The sequence below is a fragment of the Artemia sp. Qi Xiang Cuo genome, chromosome 12 (genome assembly GCF_049724085.1).
Source record: "Artemia sp. Qi Xiang Cuo chromosome 12, ASM4972408v1, whole genome shotgun sequence".
Classification (NCBI taxonomy): Eukaryota; Metazoa; Arthropoda; class Branchiopoda; order Anostraca; family Artemiidae; genus Artemia; species Artemia sp. Qi Xiang Cuo.
This window is the reverse complement of record NC_142805.1, coordinates 30,317,850-30,334,312: the sequence shown is the minus strand read 5'-3', so window position 1 is coordinate 30,334,312 and position 16,463 is coordinate 30,317,850. Positions and strand designations below refer to the sequence as shown.

Genomic DNA, 16,463 nt, shown 5'->3' with positions numbered 1-16,463 from the left:
TCAGTTTCTTGGGCTTGAGTTCGTTCTTTACTGTATTTTACGAAAAACTGTATTTTCATGTACGATATTGATGAATGACGTCAGAATCTTAGGTTGTAACCATATAAATAATGAACTCTAGCCAATAATAACTGGATCCGTGTTGCAGAGGTAGCTAGCAACCTAGTAAGAGGTCAACGAAAATTACAAACAGGAAAAAGCCTATGGCTTTTTCTTATTTGGAATAGTAAGATACAAACCTCAGAGATTGAGGCAGCTAACTAAGTCCAATATGTGCCTTGGTTTGTTCTTTACTAGGTTTCAGCTTTCTCTGCAGTCATGATACCAATTAAACTTAACTAATTCCCATTTATAGCTAACCGATCCTTTATGTAACCCTGGGAAAAAAGGCAAACAAAGAAACACGCATCTGGATTTTTCATCTTTCTTCTGACAAAAAATACAAAATTCCACATTTTTGCAAATAGGAAATTGAAACCTCTACAATAAGGTTCTCTGATACACTGAATCTGATGGTGTGATTTTCATTAGAAATTCTATGACGCTTAGGTGGTGTTTTTCCCTGTTTTTGAAAATAAGTAAATTTTCTCAGGTAACTTTTTATGGATATTAGTAAACTTGACGAAACTTATATATTTAAAATCAGCATAAAAATCCGATTCTTTTGATATATCTATTGACATATAAAATTCCGTTTTTTAGAGTTTCGGTTACTATTGAGACGAGTTGCTCTTACTATACAGTTCGCTACCACAAACTGTTTGATGACTGATGAAACTTACATATTCTGCATTTATGATGAACCATATCGATCCTTTATGTACCTTTACTGAAATCCTTACTGTATTACAAACAGGAAAAGTCTATGGCTTTTTCTTAATTCGAATAGTAAGAGACAACCTGGCTACAACCTACAATTATGACATCATTGATCAATCTTTAACATGAAATTATAATCTTGTTTTAGTTATTATAGGCTGGAAGTTTGTTCTTTACTGTAAAAAGTATCAAAAACCTAACAAAAAATAAAACTAATTTTAAATTTTCAGGTATTTTTCCAGTTTAAATTACAAGATTAAAATTATTGCTCAGATACCATAAGTGTTTTTGCAGTTTATAACTTTATTGATTCTGAACTAAAACGAAATAAAAGAAAAATTGATTTTTCAATTTTTACATAACGTTACTCATTAGGTTATATATGGTTATTAGTACACAATCGGTGTTAAGATCTTACGTTACGTCACGTATCATTTTATGTGGTTGTGATTGCTTAAAAAAATCAAACATCTTTGAAAATATGAAAAGACATCTAAAGTGCAGTTTTTTTTTATAAAAAGTGATTCTATTTTTATTTTTATTTTTTTATTAAAAAAGGCACTAAAACTTTTAATTTCTGTTCAAAAAAAGCCCTCTCGCGGCATTCTAGGACCACTGGTTCGATACAATCACCTCTGGGAAAAAAAGGCAAATAAACACGCATCCGTGATCTTTCTTCTGGCAAAAAATACAAAATTCCACATTTTTGCAGATTGAGCTTGAAACCTATACAGTAAGATTATGTGATACGCTGAATCTGATGGTGTGATTTTCATTAAGATTCTATAATTTTTAGGGGGTGCTTTCCCTTTTTTTGAAAATAAGGCAAATTTTCTTAGGCTCGTAACTTTTGATGGATATGAGTAAACTTGATGAAACTTATATATTTAAAATCAGCATAAAAATCCGATTCTTTTGATGTACATATTGATATTAAAATTCCATTTTTTAGAGTTTCGGTTACTATTGAGACGAGTTGCTGTTACTATACAGTTCGTTACCACGAACTGTTCGAAAATTTTAATGAAAAAGAAAGTTTTGATTCATAATATTCTTTTACAAGTCAACTCTAGGTTTCTCTGTGCTAATAGCACAGGCTAGAACTATGAAAAGTTCTCTACTAGAACTCCAAGGCTGAGTAAACCAATAGTTAAAGTACATTTGTACACAAGGGAAGACATTCTAATCAGTCACTGTTGATTGCGAGCATAAATTTTTGCTTGTAAAATACAGAGATAAGGACAAAAAGATTTAAATGTGCTCAGAATAATCTGTTAAAAGATAAATTTATTTGAAATGAGCGGGGTTTACAATTTAAAATTTTTAAATCTGTTAAATTTATTGCAAAGATTATTTCCTCTGTCCTGAGGTTACCAACCAGAGATGACTGCTCGGTTTGTAGGATAGGGTAGAAATCGCATATGAAAAATAGAATTCATGTTCATCTTTTGGGGTCTTCCTGACCGAGATTGCATTACTATAAATAAAATAAAGACACAGCACCAAGTAATTCTGTTTGAAATTCTTAGTTCTTATTTTTTGTTGTATTCAAGTTTTGTTAAAGGAAGTTTACATGTCTTTTTCCCCATTTGCCTTTTTCTGTGAGTTATAATGACAATACGGGTTTTATGTTTAATCCCTTATTTCTGCTTTAGTTGTTACTTGTTTGATAAAAGAAACTTAACTGGTATTCATTTCTTATACCAATTTTGCTTAATTTGTAGTTAGACGGATATCTTCAAAAATCTTCTATTAGGAATTCAACTGGTTACCGTCATATCACTCTCGGCCCATAAGAAGTGCATTAGAACTTTCAATTTTTGACCGAATGACCCCCCCCCCTAAGTTTTTCGACAGCAACCCTTTTATACAAAATTTACGTTGCCTATGCAACATGAAGTGTTGCAACAAACTAGTTTTGGCTTCACTTACGAAAGTATTGCGGGAGCAAAACTGGTCAGGAATCTGAGGAATAGATTTAAAAATATTATATTGATTTTGCAGCCAGTTAAGGACAAACAAATTTTTCATTTTTGTTTTTCTTATTTTAAGTATTAACGTATATATATACCATCATCATCATCATCAGATTATTTCGTTGTAGCCCATTCCTCTATTTTCCTTATTTTTTTCGTATATTATCTTGCTGCTTGTGGATACAACTGGTGACTGTTTTCTCAAGTTTCATTCAGGCATGAGTTGCCATGCCAAAGAGTCTCCTAACATAAAATATTCTCTGAAGGCCATCTTTAAACTAGTAGTATTATATAAAACAGTCAAATCACCTTCAGTAGAAAGTTAGTTATAGGCATACCCTTATGACAGACTTCGTAGCTCATCAGTTAGTCGGTCAGATCTCTTCTTACTAAAAAAATACGGCTACATTTAGAATTTGAAACTTCTGTCTCGATATCCAAAAACACTTTGAAATTGAAGATCTCACAAAAAGAAAATAAGAAATGCGAAATATAATTTTTGAATGCTTTCTAAATGGCAGAACTGTGCCCAAATCATCTTTCTTATGAGTAGGGGGTGGGCCAATCCCATTCAAAGGACCTGTCTCTTGGAAGAATTGAGAAAATTCAGACCTAATTATTTACTTTTTTACTTTCTAAACCACCGCCCCCACCCCTTTCAGAAAAAAAAACTTATGTTAACGTATACCTCCTACCTCCGTGAATTAAATATGTTTAATTCACTTTAAAATCATGTTTCGTTCTCGCATACCTGCGAAATAGTCTGAAAAAAAAAATGAATACAATCACCAAACTCTTTAATATTCTGTTAGGTTACAACAAGTTTCAAAATAAATGAGGAATATATGATTCTGATTCAAAGATAGTTGGCCCGCTAATTTGACGAATGATTTGACAGTTTTAATGATTTGGCAACACTCTTCAGACAATTGTGATGATTAGAATTTGGCAAACAACATAGTCATGTCAGTTAAGCCAAGAATCTCCTCCTTATTTTCTTGCCTTATTCATTCAGAAAGGGTTGTTTTAAAAAATTGGACGGGTAGCGTAAGTTAAGCTCGACGAAAGCTAGCGTTAAGTTTTAAGAGGACACGCTACCTTGAAGGATCTACCTATCTCGCCCATTATAAACTTTTTTAGGCTGTGCGTCCGAAGTATTCAGAATTGATTGGGCGGTCGTGCCATAACTTGTAGAGCTTGTATAAGAGATTTGAATAAATGACAAAAAACAAAAAATTGACACCTTCTTTCCTTCATATCTTAAAAAACCATCTAACTTGTCGCTTTATGTGATGGAGATAGAGATGTTCAGTTTGTAATGAAATTTATGTCGTCAAGAAGTGTGATTTTTTTCGATTAAACGGAGTAGAATTTTCTTATTAAAGTTTAGGGAAGGGCAGTCCCCAAGAATGTTCTGGCATACCTGCTAGGAAAACGCTAAAAATACCTCAAAACAATTATCCTTTGAGCAATTTGACCACTTTTGATAATCACCAAACTATTTAATATTCTGAGTGTTTATCCAAAAACGCAAAATTAGCGTCTATTATGTCTTGAATATATTGATTAAAAGACTTTGTTTAGTTTCTTTATTCTGTTTAGTTTCTTTGTCTAACTTTTTTTAATTTCTTAGTTATCTTCTTGTTCTGATTTATATATTTGCGTTTTTTTTTAATTCTAGGGACTGTACCCATGAAGAGAGTAAAGGTTCGGACGAATTTAGAGCATGAATACATACAAAATTTTAAAATCCTACAAGGAGCTTTTAAGAAAATGAGTGTAGATAAAGTAAGTTTTTTTTTTACAGTAGGACCACAACTTACTTAGAATGGAAGGATCATGTAAAGTCTTGTAGAAAAGATCTACCTCAGTTTTGTCTATAAACGCTGGTAGACGTTTCGGCCAAAGGAGGCAAGCTTGTGGGAAATTTCCACTGAAAAAGGCAACAGTAGCGTCAATGGAGGGGGGAGGCTGTGTTCTCTGTATTGTTTTGCCCCCCTCTAGATTTGGAAAAATGTCTTGGTATTTCCATTGAAAAGGTGTTTTTTGGTATTTTTATAGGGGGAAAAAATGAAAAAGCAACAATTTGCCCATCCCTTCCCTAGATATTGAAAATACATTTTGTCCCTTCCAAGAGCGGATCCAGGATTTTTGTTCGGGGGGGGGGGTACTAATTTTTGACTCTGTTTTCGACTAATTTTACTAATTTTTACTAAGGTTTTACTAATTTTTGACTCGGTCAAAAATTTCGGTGGGAGGGGGGGTTCTAACTGGGTACCCCCCCCCCTGGATACGGCCTTGGTCCCTTCTTAAATTTTTATGGATTGATTCCATTGGAAGGGGAAAGTTTGAAAAATGATTTGTTTTTTGATGCCAGAAAAATGTCATTTTTTCGGGTATTGCAAAATATTGGACTTATTCTGTATTTTGGGTTCCAAGTGGGGGGTCGAAATTCTTGGGGTGAATTTGAGATATTTAGGCCTATATGGCAAAAGAAGTTGCCAGTGGAGTCAATTAAGGGGAAGGGACAGTGGGGATACGTGCCCCTAGGTTTCTGTCCATCTCCACCCCCAAAATTTTTAAATGTCTTTTTTTCTTATTTTCGTTGGAAAAAGTTGTTCTTGGTATTTCCATTGAAAAAATGAAAGAATTACAAATCTCCTCTATAAATTTCGAAAAATAAATTGTTGCCTTGAACCGAACAGAAATTGTTCTGTATATGAGGGGATTGCTCCCTCCTCAATGCCTCACTCTTCACACTAAAGTATTTTATAACTTTACAAAATGCTTCTTATTCTAATTAAACAGCCCTTGTGTTTAAGGAGTCAATCTTAAAGGATTGAAAGAAAAAGTCAAACCCTCGCTTAAAGAGCGAGGAATTGAGGAGGGAGCAACCTTCTCATATACAGAATAATTTCTGTTCGTTTCAAGTTTTAATCTTGCTCCTTACTTTTGTTTTGAATTTCTGATCTTTTTTCAAATTATACCGGGAAACCCAGCTCCCCTCCATGAAAATTTCCCTACCCCCACAGAAAATTCCACAAAATGAAGTTCCTCCCACGTAAAGTATCCCCCACCCCCCGGAAAATTCAATCCTCGTTGAAAATCCCCCAGGAAGATCACTTGCGGACGCTTCTGCCTGGAAAATTTTCCTTAGCATAAGTTCATTTGAAAGAGATTTAAATTTCTGATCGTTTTTCAAGTCATGTCGGAAATGTACCCTCATTGGGAAATCCCCCAATCCCCTGCGGAAAGCTGCTTCCGTGGAAAATTCACCCATGGAGAATTTCCCCCATGGAATTTCTCCGCCCTCCGTGGAAGAATGGTCCAGACAATTCCAACCCCGCAAAAAAATTCCCCCGGAACATTTCAATATGTTAAATTTAGTCGGTAAAGATAAAGTGGGATAATAATAAAATTTGTATAGGAATTCTGGCAAAGTTCCTTATTGTAAAATTTTCCTTGGAAAGCTCACTCCCGGAAACTTTACTCACAACAGAAAATTCTCACCGTGGAAAATCACTCCAAGCCCAAAATTCCCCCCTCCCCCCCCCCAAGATCTATACCTCTCAATAACAAATGCTTTATGTAATGGGTAAATTCCGCAACTTACAGACTTTTCCCCAGGGAATTGAGGGGGGGGTCTTATTATCCCCAAAGGCACAGTTATTGGTCTTTTCAACTATGCTTAGCAACATAGCTATCTCAAAATTCTCACCGTGGAAAATCACTCCAAGCCCAAAATTCCCCCTCCCCCCCCAAAGATCTATACCTCTCAATAACAAATGCTTTATGTAATGGGTAAATTCCGCAACTTACAGACTTTTCCCCAGGGAATTGAGGGGGGGGTCTTATTATCCCCAAAGGCACAGTTATTGGTCTTTTCAACTATGCTTAGCAACATAGCTATCTCAAAATTCTGATGCGACGACTTTGGGCCAAAAAAGGGCATGGGGTGCTAGCTGCCCTCCAATCTTTTTGATCACTTAAAAAGCGCAATAGAACTTTTGATTTTCGATCAAATGAACTCTCTCCCGATCTTTTAGGATCAATGGTTTGATGCTATCACCCTAGGGAAAAACAAACAAATAAGCGCACATCCGTGATCTTTCTTCTGGCAAAAAAAAGTAAAATTCCATATTTTTGCATATAGGAGCTTGAAACCTCTACAGTAGGGCTCCCTGACATTCTGAATCTGATGATGTGATTTCCATTAAGATCACTTGATGTTTTGAGGGTGTTTCCCCCCTTTTCAAAAATTGGGCAAATTTTCTCAGGCTCGTAACTTTTGATAGGTGACACTCAACTTAACGAACTTTATATAGTTTGAATCAGCATGAAAATTTCAACTCTTCTGACGTATCTATTGTTATCAAAACTCTGTTTTTTTAGAGTTTCCGTTACTATTTAGCTGCGTCGCTCCTTCCTTCCAGTTACCACGAACTGTTCGATATTTTGAATACTTGCGTATTTAATGACATAATGGGAAATTGGAAGTTTTTGAGAATAGTAAATTACAGGCGCAGACATATTTTTGTTAGTAATTTCCAATAGTTATTTGCAGCCTCTTTACGAAAGAAAAAAAATGCCGAAAAACTTTGTGACCGTGGAAGGTTCAGGGTTGCCAAGTTTTGACTTCATGGTTGAGATAAGGATTCATGTATTTCTTGGCAAAATATATGTTTCTTGTTGAAAATACAACATCATAGTGTGTAATGACTTTATTTTCAGGGTTGCAACGCGGTGAAAAAATCACTAGATTTGGTGATTTTTTGGTTTATTTGGTAATTGTCTTCAATAATCTAGTGATTTATGTGCTGATTTAGTTATTTTTCTTATGTAATATAAAAAATCACTTGAAATATGGATAAATCACTAAGGGTGGCAACTAAGTGTATTGTTGGGTGATAATCAGATTTACTTATGACTAATTTACGGTAATTAAATGCTCGCATTCCAAAATGCTCTCAGGAGAAAATTCGTCCATACTGTCAAACCAATTAAAAGGATGGACGCAGTTTTTGACATAATGGACATGCATCATTATAGTACATGTCATTTTACGAGAATCATCTCTTATCTCAAACCTAAAAAAGTTCAAAGGCTCACGAGAAAATGCGGGGATAATCACCTTGCTCGTTTGTCCTTCATTATTAGTATCTTCATGGGCGCCTAATTTTTTTTTTTTTTTTAAAAAAAAAACTTAAAATGAAGTTAAATCCCGATCATATTATCTGCTTTTTTGACACAAGTTTAGAAAATGATCAGATTTGTTTTGTGCTGGAATTTTTTAGGGCACGATATAAGATTTTTGGAGACAAGGATGATAATTGTTAAACAAACTAAAGTCTGCTGATACTGGATTAGAAAAGATAAAAAATAGCCAGAATCAAATAACTTAAAAAAAAGTGGTTCAGTGCAATATTCGTGATTGTGGAACTTATCAAAAAGAAAAGCAATTGAGTTCCGATTGTAGAAGAGGCACAACATGGATGTTCAGGAAAAGACTTCATTTAGGGAATATGAGTGACATCATCAAATTGGAAATGAAATTACTGATGTCATCCCAGAATCACTGGACGGATGCACGTAGAACTTTCTAGGTGAAGGGGGGTGGGAGGACTTGCAAAGATTTTTCTAGGTGGATCGGTAAAAGTTTGACAGAATATTTGTTTTTGCCAGAAAGCGTTGTATTTGTTCAATTTGTTCAAAGCATATACTTTTTTATATTATTGGTTTCTAATACGGGGGGGGGGGATACCCTCTTCCCCTTTGTGGTGCCCACGCTTAAGATAAATAGACAAATTGTTGTTGAAAGTTAGAAGAGTTGTCTCTGACATGGTACAAGCAATTTACCTTATAGTTTAGAACAAAGGCAAAAATAAACACATTTTTTTAATGGAAAATAGTCAAAAATCAGTGGCGTCCCCTCAAGAAAATTTGCGCTTTTGTCAATATACTGCTTTGTTAATTTGCCGTAACATTCTCAAAACGTTTAAAAAATGAAAGTGTGCAAACGATGATACAAACTCATATATTCATTTTCCTTTAATGTCATTTGCAGATTATACCAGTTGATAAGCTCATAAAAGGACGTTTTCAAGATAATTTTGAATTCCTTCAATGGTTTAAGAAGTTTTTTGATGCCAACTATGATGGATCTCCATACGATGCATTGGCAGCCAGGGAAGGAGAGCCACTTGGTGCAGGCGCTGTATCTGGGGGTGGACGGCATACGCCAACTCAGAAGAAATTGCCCACTGCCACAAGAAATGTTGGAGCAGCGAGAGGTTTGAATTTAGAAAAACCTGCTGAAAAAGTGCCTGATATGGCTTTGCAACTGCCTCAAAAAAAGATTGCACGTATGCTTGCTTTTTGCCTGCTTTACCTTAGACTAGGCTTACCTTACTTGCCTTATCTTTGCCTTAGTCCTGCTTTACCTTAGACTTTTTTTCCTTCTCTTGAATTATACAGTATTCTGTGTTTCTAGACAATGGTTATAAAGGTCCCATTAAAGAGAATATGAGTGATCACTTTCCCATAATCCCGCGGTAAATAGTATATTTTTTTTTTTTTTTTTTCATTGACATGTCTCAGACATACATTCGTAAACCAATCGTATTATTCAGAAAAGAAAAAAGAACCTATACTTTTAAGATCTCTTTAAGACTTGCTCTGTGTGAAATTTTAAGCCAGTGAAAAGAGCCAAATATTGTTAAGTTGCAAGAATTTTACAAGTTATCCCTATTTCTCTGTGGTCCTAGGTCTCACCAAATAGGCAAATCGACTCTTTTCATTGCCAATGAATATCAAAGAATCCTGTTTCTTTTCTCCTTCACTTCCCTCCAAATAGGAAAATCAACTTTTCTTATTTCCATCAAACCATCAAGGGGCTTGTTTCTTTTCTGCTGTTTCTTTTCTTGTTTCTTTTCTTCCCAATAAATAGGAAAACAAACCCTAATTATTGTCATTAACTATTAAGGAACTTCTTTTTTTCTGCTTCTCTTTCCACTAAATAGACAAATCGATTCTTCTTAGTGCCGCTAAACTATCAAGGAGCCTGTTTCTTTTCTGCTTCTCTTCCCACTAAATAGACAAATCGATTCTTCTTAGTGCCGCTAAACTATCGAGGAACTTATTTCTTTTCTGCTTCTCTTCCCACTAAATAGAAATTCTTCTTAGTGTCGCTAAACTATCAAGGAACTTGTTTCGTTTCTGCTTCTCTTCCCACTAAATAGAAAAATCGACTCTCCTTGGTGCCGCTAAACTATCAAGGAACTTGTTTCTTTTCTGCTTCTCTTCCTACTAAATAGGAAACCGATTCTTCTTAGTGCCGCTAAACTATCCAGGAACTTGTTTCTTTTCTACTTCTCTTCATACTAAATAGTAAAACCGATTCTTCTTAGTGCCGCGAAACTATCAAGGAACTTGTTTCTTTTCTGCTTCTCTTCCTACTAAATAGGAAAACCGACTGTAATTATTGCCACTAAACTATTAAGGAACTTCTTTCTGCTTCTCTTCCCACTTAACAAGTAAACCAACTTTTCTTGGTGCTACTAAATTATCAAGAAACTTTTTCTTTTCTGCTTTATTTCCCACCAAATAGGAAAAACAACTTTATTATTGCCGCTAAGCTATCTAGGAATTTGTTTCTTTTTTTCTTCTCTTCCCACCAAATAGGAAAATCGAATCTTTTTATTGCTGTCAAACTATTATGGAACTCTGAATCTACTCGGCTACGATAAAACACCAATCCTCGGTTTCTGGCTCTACTCGTGAGTGTGAAACCCTTCAATAGGTGGAAATGCTCTAAGGTCAATCCCTAGCGAAAAAAATCTATAATTCCGCAAATTCGTAACGATCTAGGCAATATTATTGCCAAATTTGTCTGAAGGAACACGAAGAAACCAAAATTACTAACGCTTTAGTTCTCTTTTGAATTAAACACTTTTTTTGTTCTGTTGCCTATGAAGTCGGACTTAGGCAACCAAAAACGGGACTCATGTATAATCATGCGTTTTCTAGTCACATAAATAGTTGAATCATTATATGTTTCTCTGCAAACCCAATCTTAAGAGACTTGCTCTATTAAAAGATCTTTTGATCCAAAAATTTTCCAATCCAAAGTTTTTCCTTTCTAGTAGGTATTTTTTTGGAAGACCACACTGCGTTTATATGACGAACAAATAAAACTTCAAATAGGGATAATTCCTTTTATTAGACAGTAAAACAAATACAAAAAGTTCTGGACATTTCGATCACATATACAGTGACTGACATCAGCAGATAAACTTAAAGTGCTACAATTTAAACAAACGATATTTATTCTGAAAAAAAGACTTCTGGGCCACAAATAGTCTTCCAGTTCATATGCTGAGAGGGTTCAACAAGAGGGTCCATTCCATGTCTTGAGTTGTAAACTTTTCTCTTTAATATTGCCTTAGTTAATTCAACTTACATTAGCTCATAAGCTCAGTATTGTCAACCGGGGGGGGGGGGGTTGTCGTTTCCCCCTCTCTCCTTAGGTTTACAAAAATGGCTTCTTGTATTTTCTTTAAAAAATTTTTTTTTTCGTTGCAACAAATAAATGCCACCCTCCCTAAGAATACGTTTTTTCTACATTTGCGTGAATTGACTCCATTGTATCAGCTGTTCCTTTTCAATTGCAAAAGTAGTAGCCGAAATCAGGCAAATCATTGTCTTGGAGGCGAGGGGGGGGAGGGAGTACAGACAATAGCTGCTTGAAAAGCATAGAATATAAAGTAGAAAGTTGTAAAAAATATAATGTTTTGTTTGTCCCCTGTCTGAATAATATTACCAACTCAAGTCTCAAGATTTAAGTAATCAAAAGAATTACTTGAACAATCATAAGACACCCGTGGTTACTTCTATTGTCTCTTATTTGTTTGTGTCAGCCCGCTCAATATTTTCAAACATTGGCACTTTTGTGTTAGAAAAAAAAACATCGTTGTTTGCTCTATGATAAGCCTTATATTAATAAACATATTATAAGTTTAATTTGTGATAAAATGAAGCCTATAAACGCTTCTAATCCAACCGGTGCAAAAAACCGAAGGTTAATAAAAAGTAGTAACAAAACTGGAACGGATGCGGTTTTTTTTTTTTTTTTTTTTTTGACAGGATCATACACAAAGACCAAATTTCCAGAACTTTCAACACCGCTGAAAAAAATAGATATTTTAAAATTTTTATTGGATGTGTTTGGGAAAAGGGTGGGCGTGAGAGGGGGGTTAGTTGCCTTCCAATCACTTTCGACTATTAAAAAGGGCATTAGCCCTTTGAATTTCCAATCGAACGAGCCTTTTTTCAAGTTTCTATGACAAAGATTTCAACAAAAACCTTATATGCCCCCAGGACATAACTTACAACCCTTGCCCTGGGGGCTGTGCGCGAGTGTCCTCCTCAAAAACATAATTTCTATATGGAAATCCTCTTTCGAATACAGATAGACAACTGGAAATTCTCCGGGATTCCCTCTTTAGATATTGCCAAAATGAAAGTGAGAAGTGTCCTAAAATGTCTAAAGTGAACTTTTTAGTTTTAATTTCACGTTTTTTTTTAGGGGATTCTTTGGGAAAGTCTTTTTAAGGGTTTAACTCATTTTTCTGTCTGGGTAAGCATAGGGAACGTAATGTGTTATGGTGCACTCTAAATATTTCAAAAATAAAAGGTAACCGTCACGCCGCGGTACTCAAATTGCAACTTATTCCAAAATATTCCTCCAAAAGCATGAAGGTTAAGCGTAAACCCCCCTTGCATATCTTATCCACTTTCCACTGAAATTCAGAAAATTTAAATCTAAAAATACACTTTTCGAGGGTTCAGGGACAGAAAATACACTTTTCGGGGCATAAAATGCACTTTTTCAAGCTTCAGGATCAATTCAAATAAGCCCTGTTTCGAATACTAGATTCGATGGAGTCATTTGTACGAAAACTTCGTCCCTTTTTGGTGTTTTCGCCGTTTTCTAAAATTTTTCAAATTAATAATGTTAATAACTTTTGGTATATAAACCTATAATTACTGAACTTCCCATGTTTTGAACAATGAAACAGCTCTTTTCATGCATATGATGATATCAAAGCTCACTTTTGAAGAGGTTTACTGTTTGTTACCAAGAGCGGCTTGATTTAAATTCGCTTCCAAGTTTAATTAGTGCTACGAATCAAACTTACAACGTTTTCCTAAGTACCAGTCTATTAAACAACAGTTTTATTGTTTGTTGAATTTAAATGAAATATCTATCTCGTTAGAGAGCAATCAATCGATGTCTGCAGAGATCCGTACTGTACTATCAATATTTTTGACAAAGAGAGGATTCTATAAATTAGATATATCGCTCTCTTCCTGCTTACCCAGTTATAAATGCCATTCAAACCCAAAATAACATTTGTAAGCTGAAAGAATTCGAAATTTGTGTTCATGATATGTCTTCAGTGTGATGTTGTCTGATAATTTAATTCTTCAAAGTGATGAGTACCCAAAGTTATTGAAAGTAGGGTTACACTAAGAACAAGGTGGTAATGATGCTTTGTATAGTATTCCTTGAACAAAATTGGTTGAACAAAAGATTGGTCCTTCAGATTGATCTCAATCAATCAGATTGAGATCTTCAGCATGTGGCTAACGCTGATTCTTGATGGCCTGAAAAATGATTTTTAAATAATTAATAGAAATCTTCCATAGTTTTCTTGTTGAGCCGTTACTAGATGAGATTACTGCTTCATTTTTTCCCTACCTGGTTCAGTCTTTAAAATATATGAGTATTTACTTGAATTCTTTGCCAGTTCTTTCAGGGACCCTCAAACGTACTCTTTTAGCCCCCTTCTTTTCCTCGTAATGGTTAATCAGTTGGCTAGGGACATTACTCACTGATAGAAATATGTTAGCAATGTGACCGTGTTGGAGGTTTGCCAAAATAATATCAGCAGCACCGTCATGGATATTTTGAAGGAAATATCTACTGTTGCTGCTACAATTCATTTAAAAGTTAACAGGAACAAGTCTCTTGCAATTTTCAAGTGGGATAAACGTATTACTCATGGCACCAAGCAATTCACAAACAGGTGTCTCCAGCTAATCAAGCTATTGTTTTAAATTCAATTACCCTCGCGTATTTTCATGTCTTTTATATTCCTATGTTAGAATATATTTGCCCTTCTTTGGCCTGAACTTATAAATAAATATTGCTACCCATAAAGAAAGGTGTGCAGGGGCGGATCCAGGATTTTTTTTTTGGGGGGGGGGGGGCCAAAATAGGCTGATCCGATAAACTTCCGTTAGGAGCAAGTTTATTTAACGCAAACTTGCGTTAATTAAGTAAATTACATTACAATTGACTACGTTATAGGAGAGCGCCCCCCCCCCACCCCACCCCAAGATCCGCCACTGCTATGGTGGCGATTTGGTCTTAAAATGGTAGTAAAGTGCCGTGCAGACATAATTTTCCTTATTCCCTATAACCTAGAATGAGTGCAAATTCCAGGAGTTAAAGAACAATCACTGCAAAAAAGGTACTGTTTTATGAAGCGGTAAGCGCTTGACAATTGTATTGAAAATCAGATAGGATAAAACCCGGTGCTTATACGAGACGCTGTATAAAGATAGGAATTGCAAAGAGTTTTTTCACTCCGGGAGAACTATATTTAAACTTTAGTTTTTTGGGTTTAGGGGGACTAAAAGGTACCTAAGTTGGGTTGATTAGGTTAGGTTACGTATTCAAATATGCTATGTTTACCCCCGCCCCCCCCCCCCCAAGGTGCAAATATATAGCCTAAATTTGTTTTTGAACTATTATATTTTCATCCATTTTGTTTTATTTCATTAGCGTTAACGAAACTTCACTTTTCGCGCGCTTACCACCTTGTAAAACAGTACCAAAAAAATCTAGTGTACGCTAGGGAATTTAAATAAAGCCAAAGCCTCGTGTTAGCCTTTGAAAGTAAACATGATTTCCAATGAAAATTCATCCTCCGTCCTTTCTACTTTGATACTTTTTCTGCTTTTTACCTTTCTACGATTTCTCCGTCCTTGACACTGTGGCTCATGTTCATTGTTTCTATTTCGTATTATTTGAAAAAAACTACGTTTTCTAAAGAGTTAAAGAGGCTGAGTTACAAGGTCGAACCTTAAAACGTACAGGGATTAGGAGGCACAGTTGGGGGCTGCCGCCCCCAAACCCCGCTTTCGCAGCCTTTAAATAAAAAAAAAATTTAAACTGAAAGTAAGGAGCGACATTAAATCTTAAAACGAACAGAAATTATTCCGTATATGAAAGAGGCTGTGCCCTCCTCAACGCCTCGCTCTTTACGCTAAAGTTTTTACTGTTTAAAAAAAGAGTTGTGAGAAAGTCAAACTTTAGCGTAAAGAGCGAGGCGTTGAGGAGGGCACAGCCTCTTTCATATACGGAATAATTTCTGTTCGTTTTAAGATTTAATGTCGCTCCTTACTTTCAGTTTAAATTTTTTTTTATTTAAAGGCTGCGAAAGCGGGGTTTGGGGGCGGCAGCCCCCCAACTGTGCCTCCTAATCCCTGTACGTTTTAAGGTTCGACCTTGTAACTCAGCCTCTTTAACTCTTTAGAAAACGTAGTTTTTTTCAAATAATTTCTGCACGTTTTTGTACAGTTTATTACTTATTATTGCTTGACTAACTGTTAGCTGATCGTGTCAGGAGTTAAAGTTGGGGGACTGCCGCCCCCCAAACCCCCCGCTCTTGAACATTCTTGTGTTAAGGCTTTTAATTCCTGAATACTCAAATCACGTCGTACAGGGTGCCTCCTAATCCCTGTACGTTTTAAGGTTCGAACTTGTGACTCAGCCTCTTTAACAGCCCCCCAACTGTGCCTCCTAATCCCTGTACGTTTTAAGGGTCGACCTTGTAACTCAGCCTCTTTAACTCTTTAGAAAACGTAATTTTTTTCAAATAATTTAAAAAAGAAACTGAGTTTCTTTTCAAAGTTATAAAAAAGTTGCTCTGATGGTGAATCGAACCCGAGTTTTCCGAATGAAAGTCTGAAGTCTCAGCCGCTGGACTATACAAACATAATAGTAATTGTTGTTTAGCAAATAGAAGGTATTTTCGACGCAAGCAAATTCCCAAAAATCTTGATATGTGGTTTTTGGAAAACAGGGAAGGAGTGATCAGATTGAGCTGAAATTTCGACTATAAGCTCCCAGGCCCCAGGAAAGCTTATCCTCTAAATTTCAGCCCGATCAGACAACGTTAAAGTGGGGGTTGTGGAGGGAAAAATTAACATGGGCTAATATAGGAAAACGAGGTTTTTCGTAAATGTAAATTCGGGGGATAATTTTTTCGGTCTGAAAATATCAAAAGGCCCTAACAGGTCAAATTCTGCTTCGAATGAGTCCTCATTCAACCGGATCCGTTGCCAACTGTGGCCTGTAGGCGTGGCTAAGAAAAAAGAAAAGAGATGAATTTTAAGTGGCTATATTTGGTTTTTTGAAAACAGGGAAGGAGTGATCGGATTGAGCTGAAATTTCGAGGATAAGCTCCCGGGCCCTAGGAAAGCTTAACCTCTAAATTTCAGCCCAATCGGACAACGTTAAAGGGGGCTGTGGTGGGAGGGTCCAAACTTCCGGCCCAGTTTACCCCATGAAGATAAAGTCGGAGGAGGATGAAATTTTGC

The 16,463-nt window shown here is 35.7% G+C and overlaps 1 protein-coding gene across 4 annotated transcripts in view; it reads left to right on the top strand.

Moving 5' to 3' along the window:
* The window catches only part of LOC148945996 (microtubule-associated protein RP/EB family member 1-like), a 55,431-nt gene that overhangs the window by 23,795 nt on the left and 15,173 nt on the right, over positions 1 to 16,463 (top strand). For 3 of the 4 annotated variants that reach the window (XM_089097904.1, XM_089097905.1, XM_089097906.1), the window contains exons 3-4: positions 4,477 to 4,583; positions 8,860 to 9,157. In XM_089097904.1, the coding sequence (XP_088954030.1) occupies positions 4,477 to 4,583; positions 8,860 to 9,157 (405 nt within the window). The remainder of the gene's footprint in view (positions 1 to 4,476; positions 4,584 to 8,859; positions 9,158 to 16,463) is intronic. The other variant, XM_089097907.1, reaches the window with a different exon arrangement.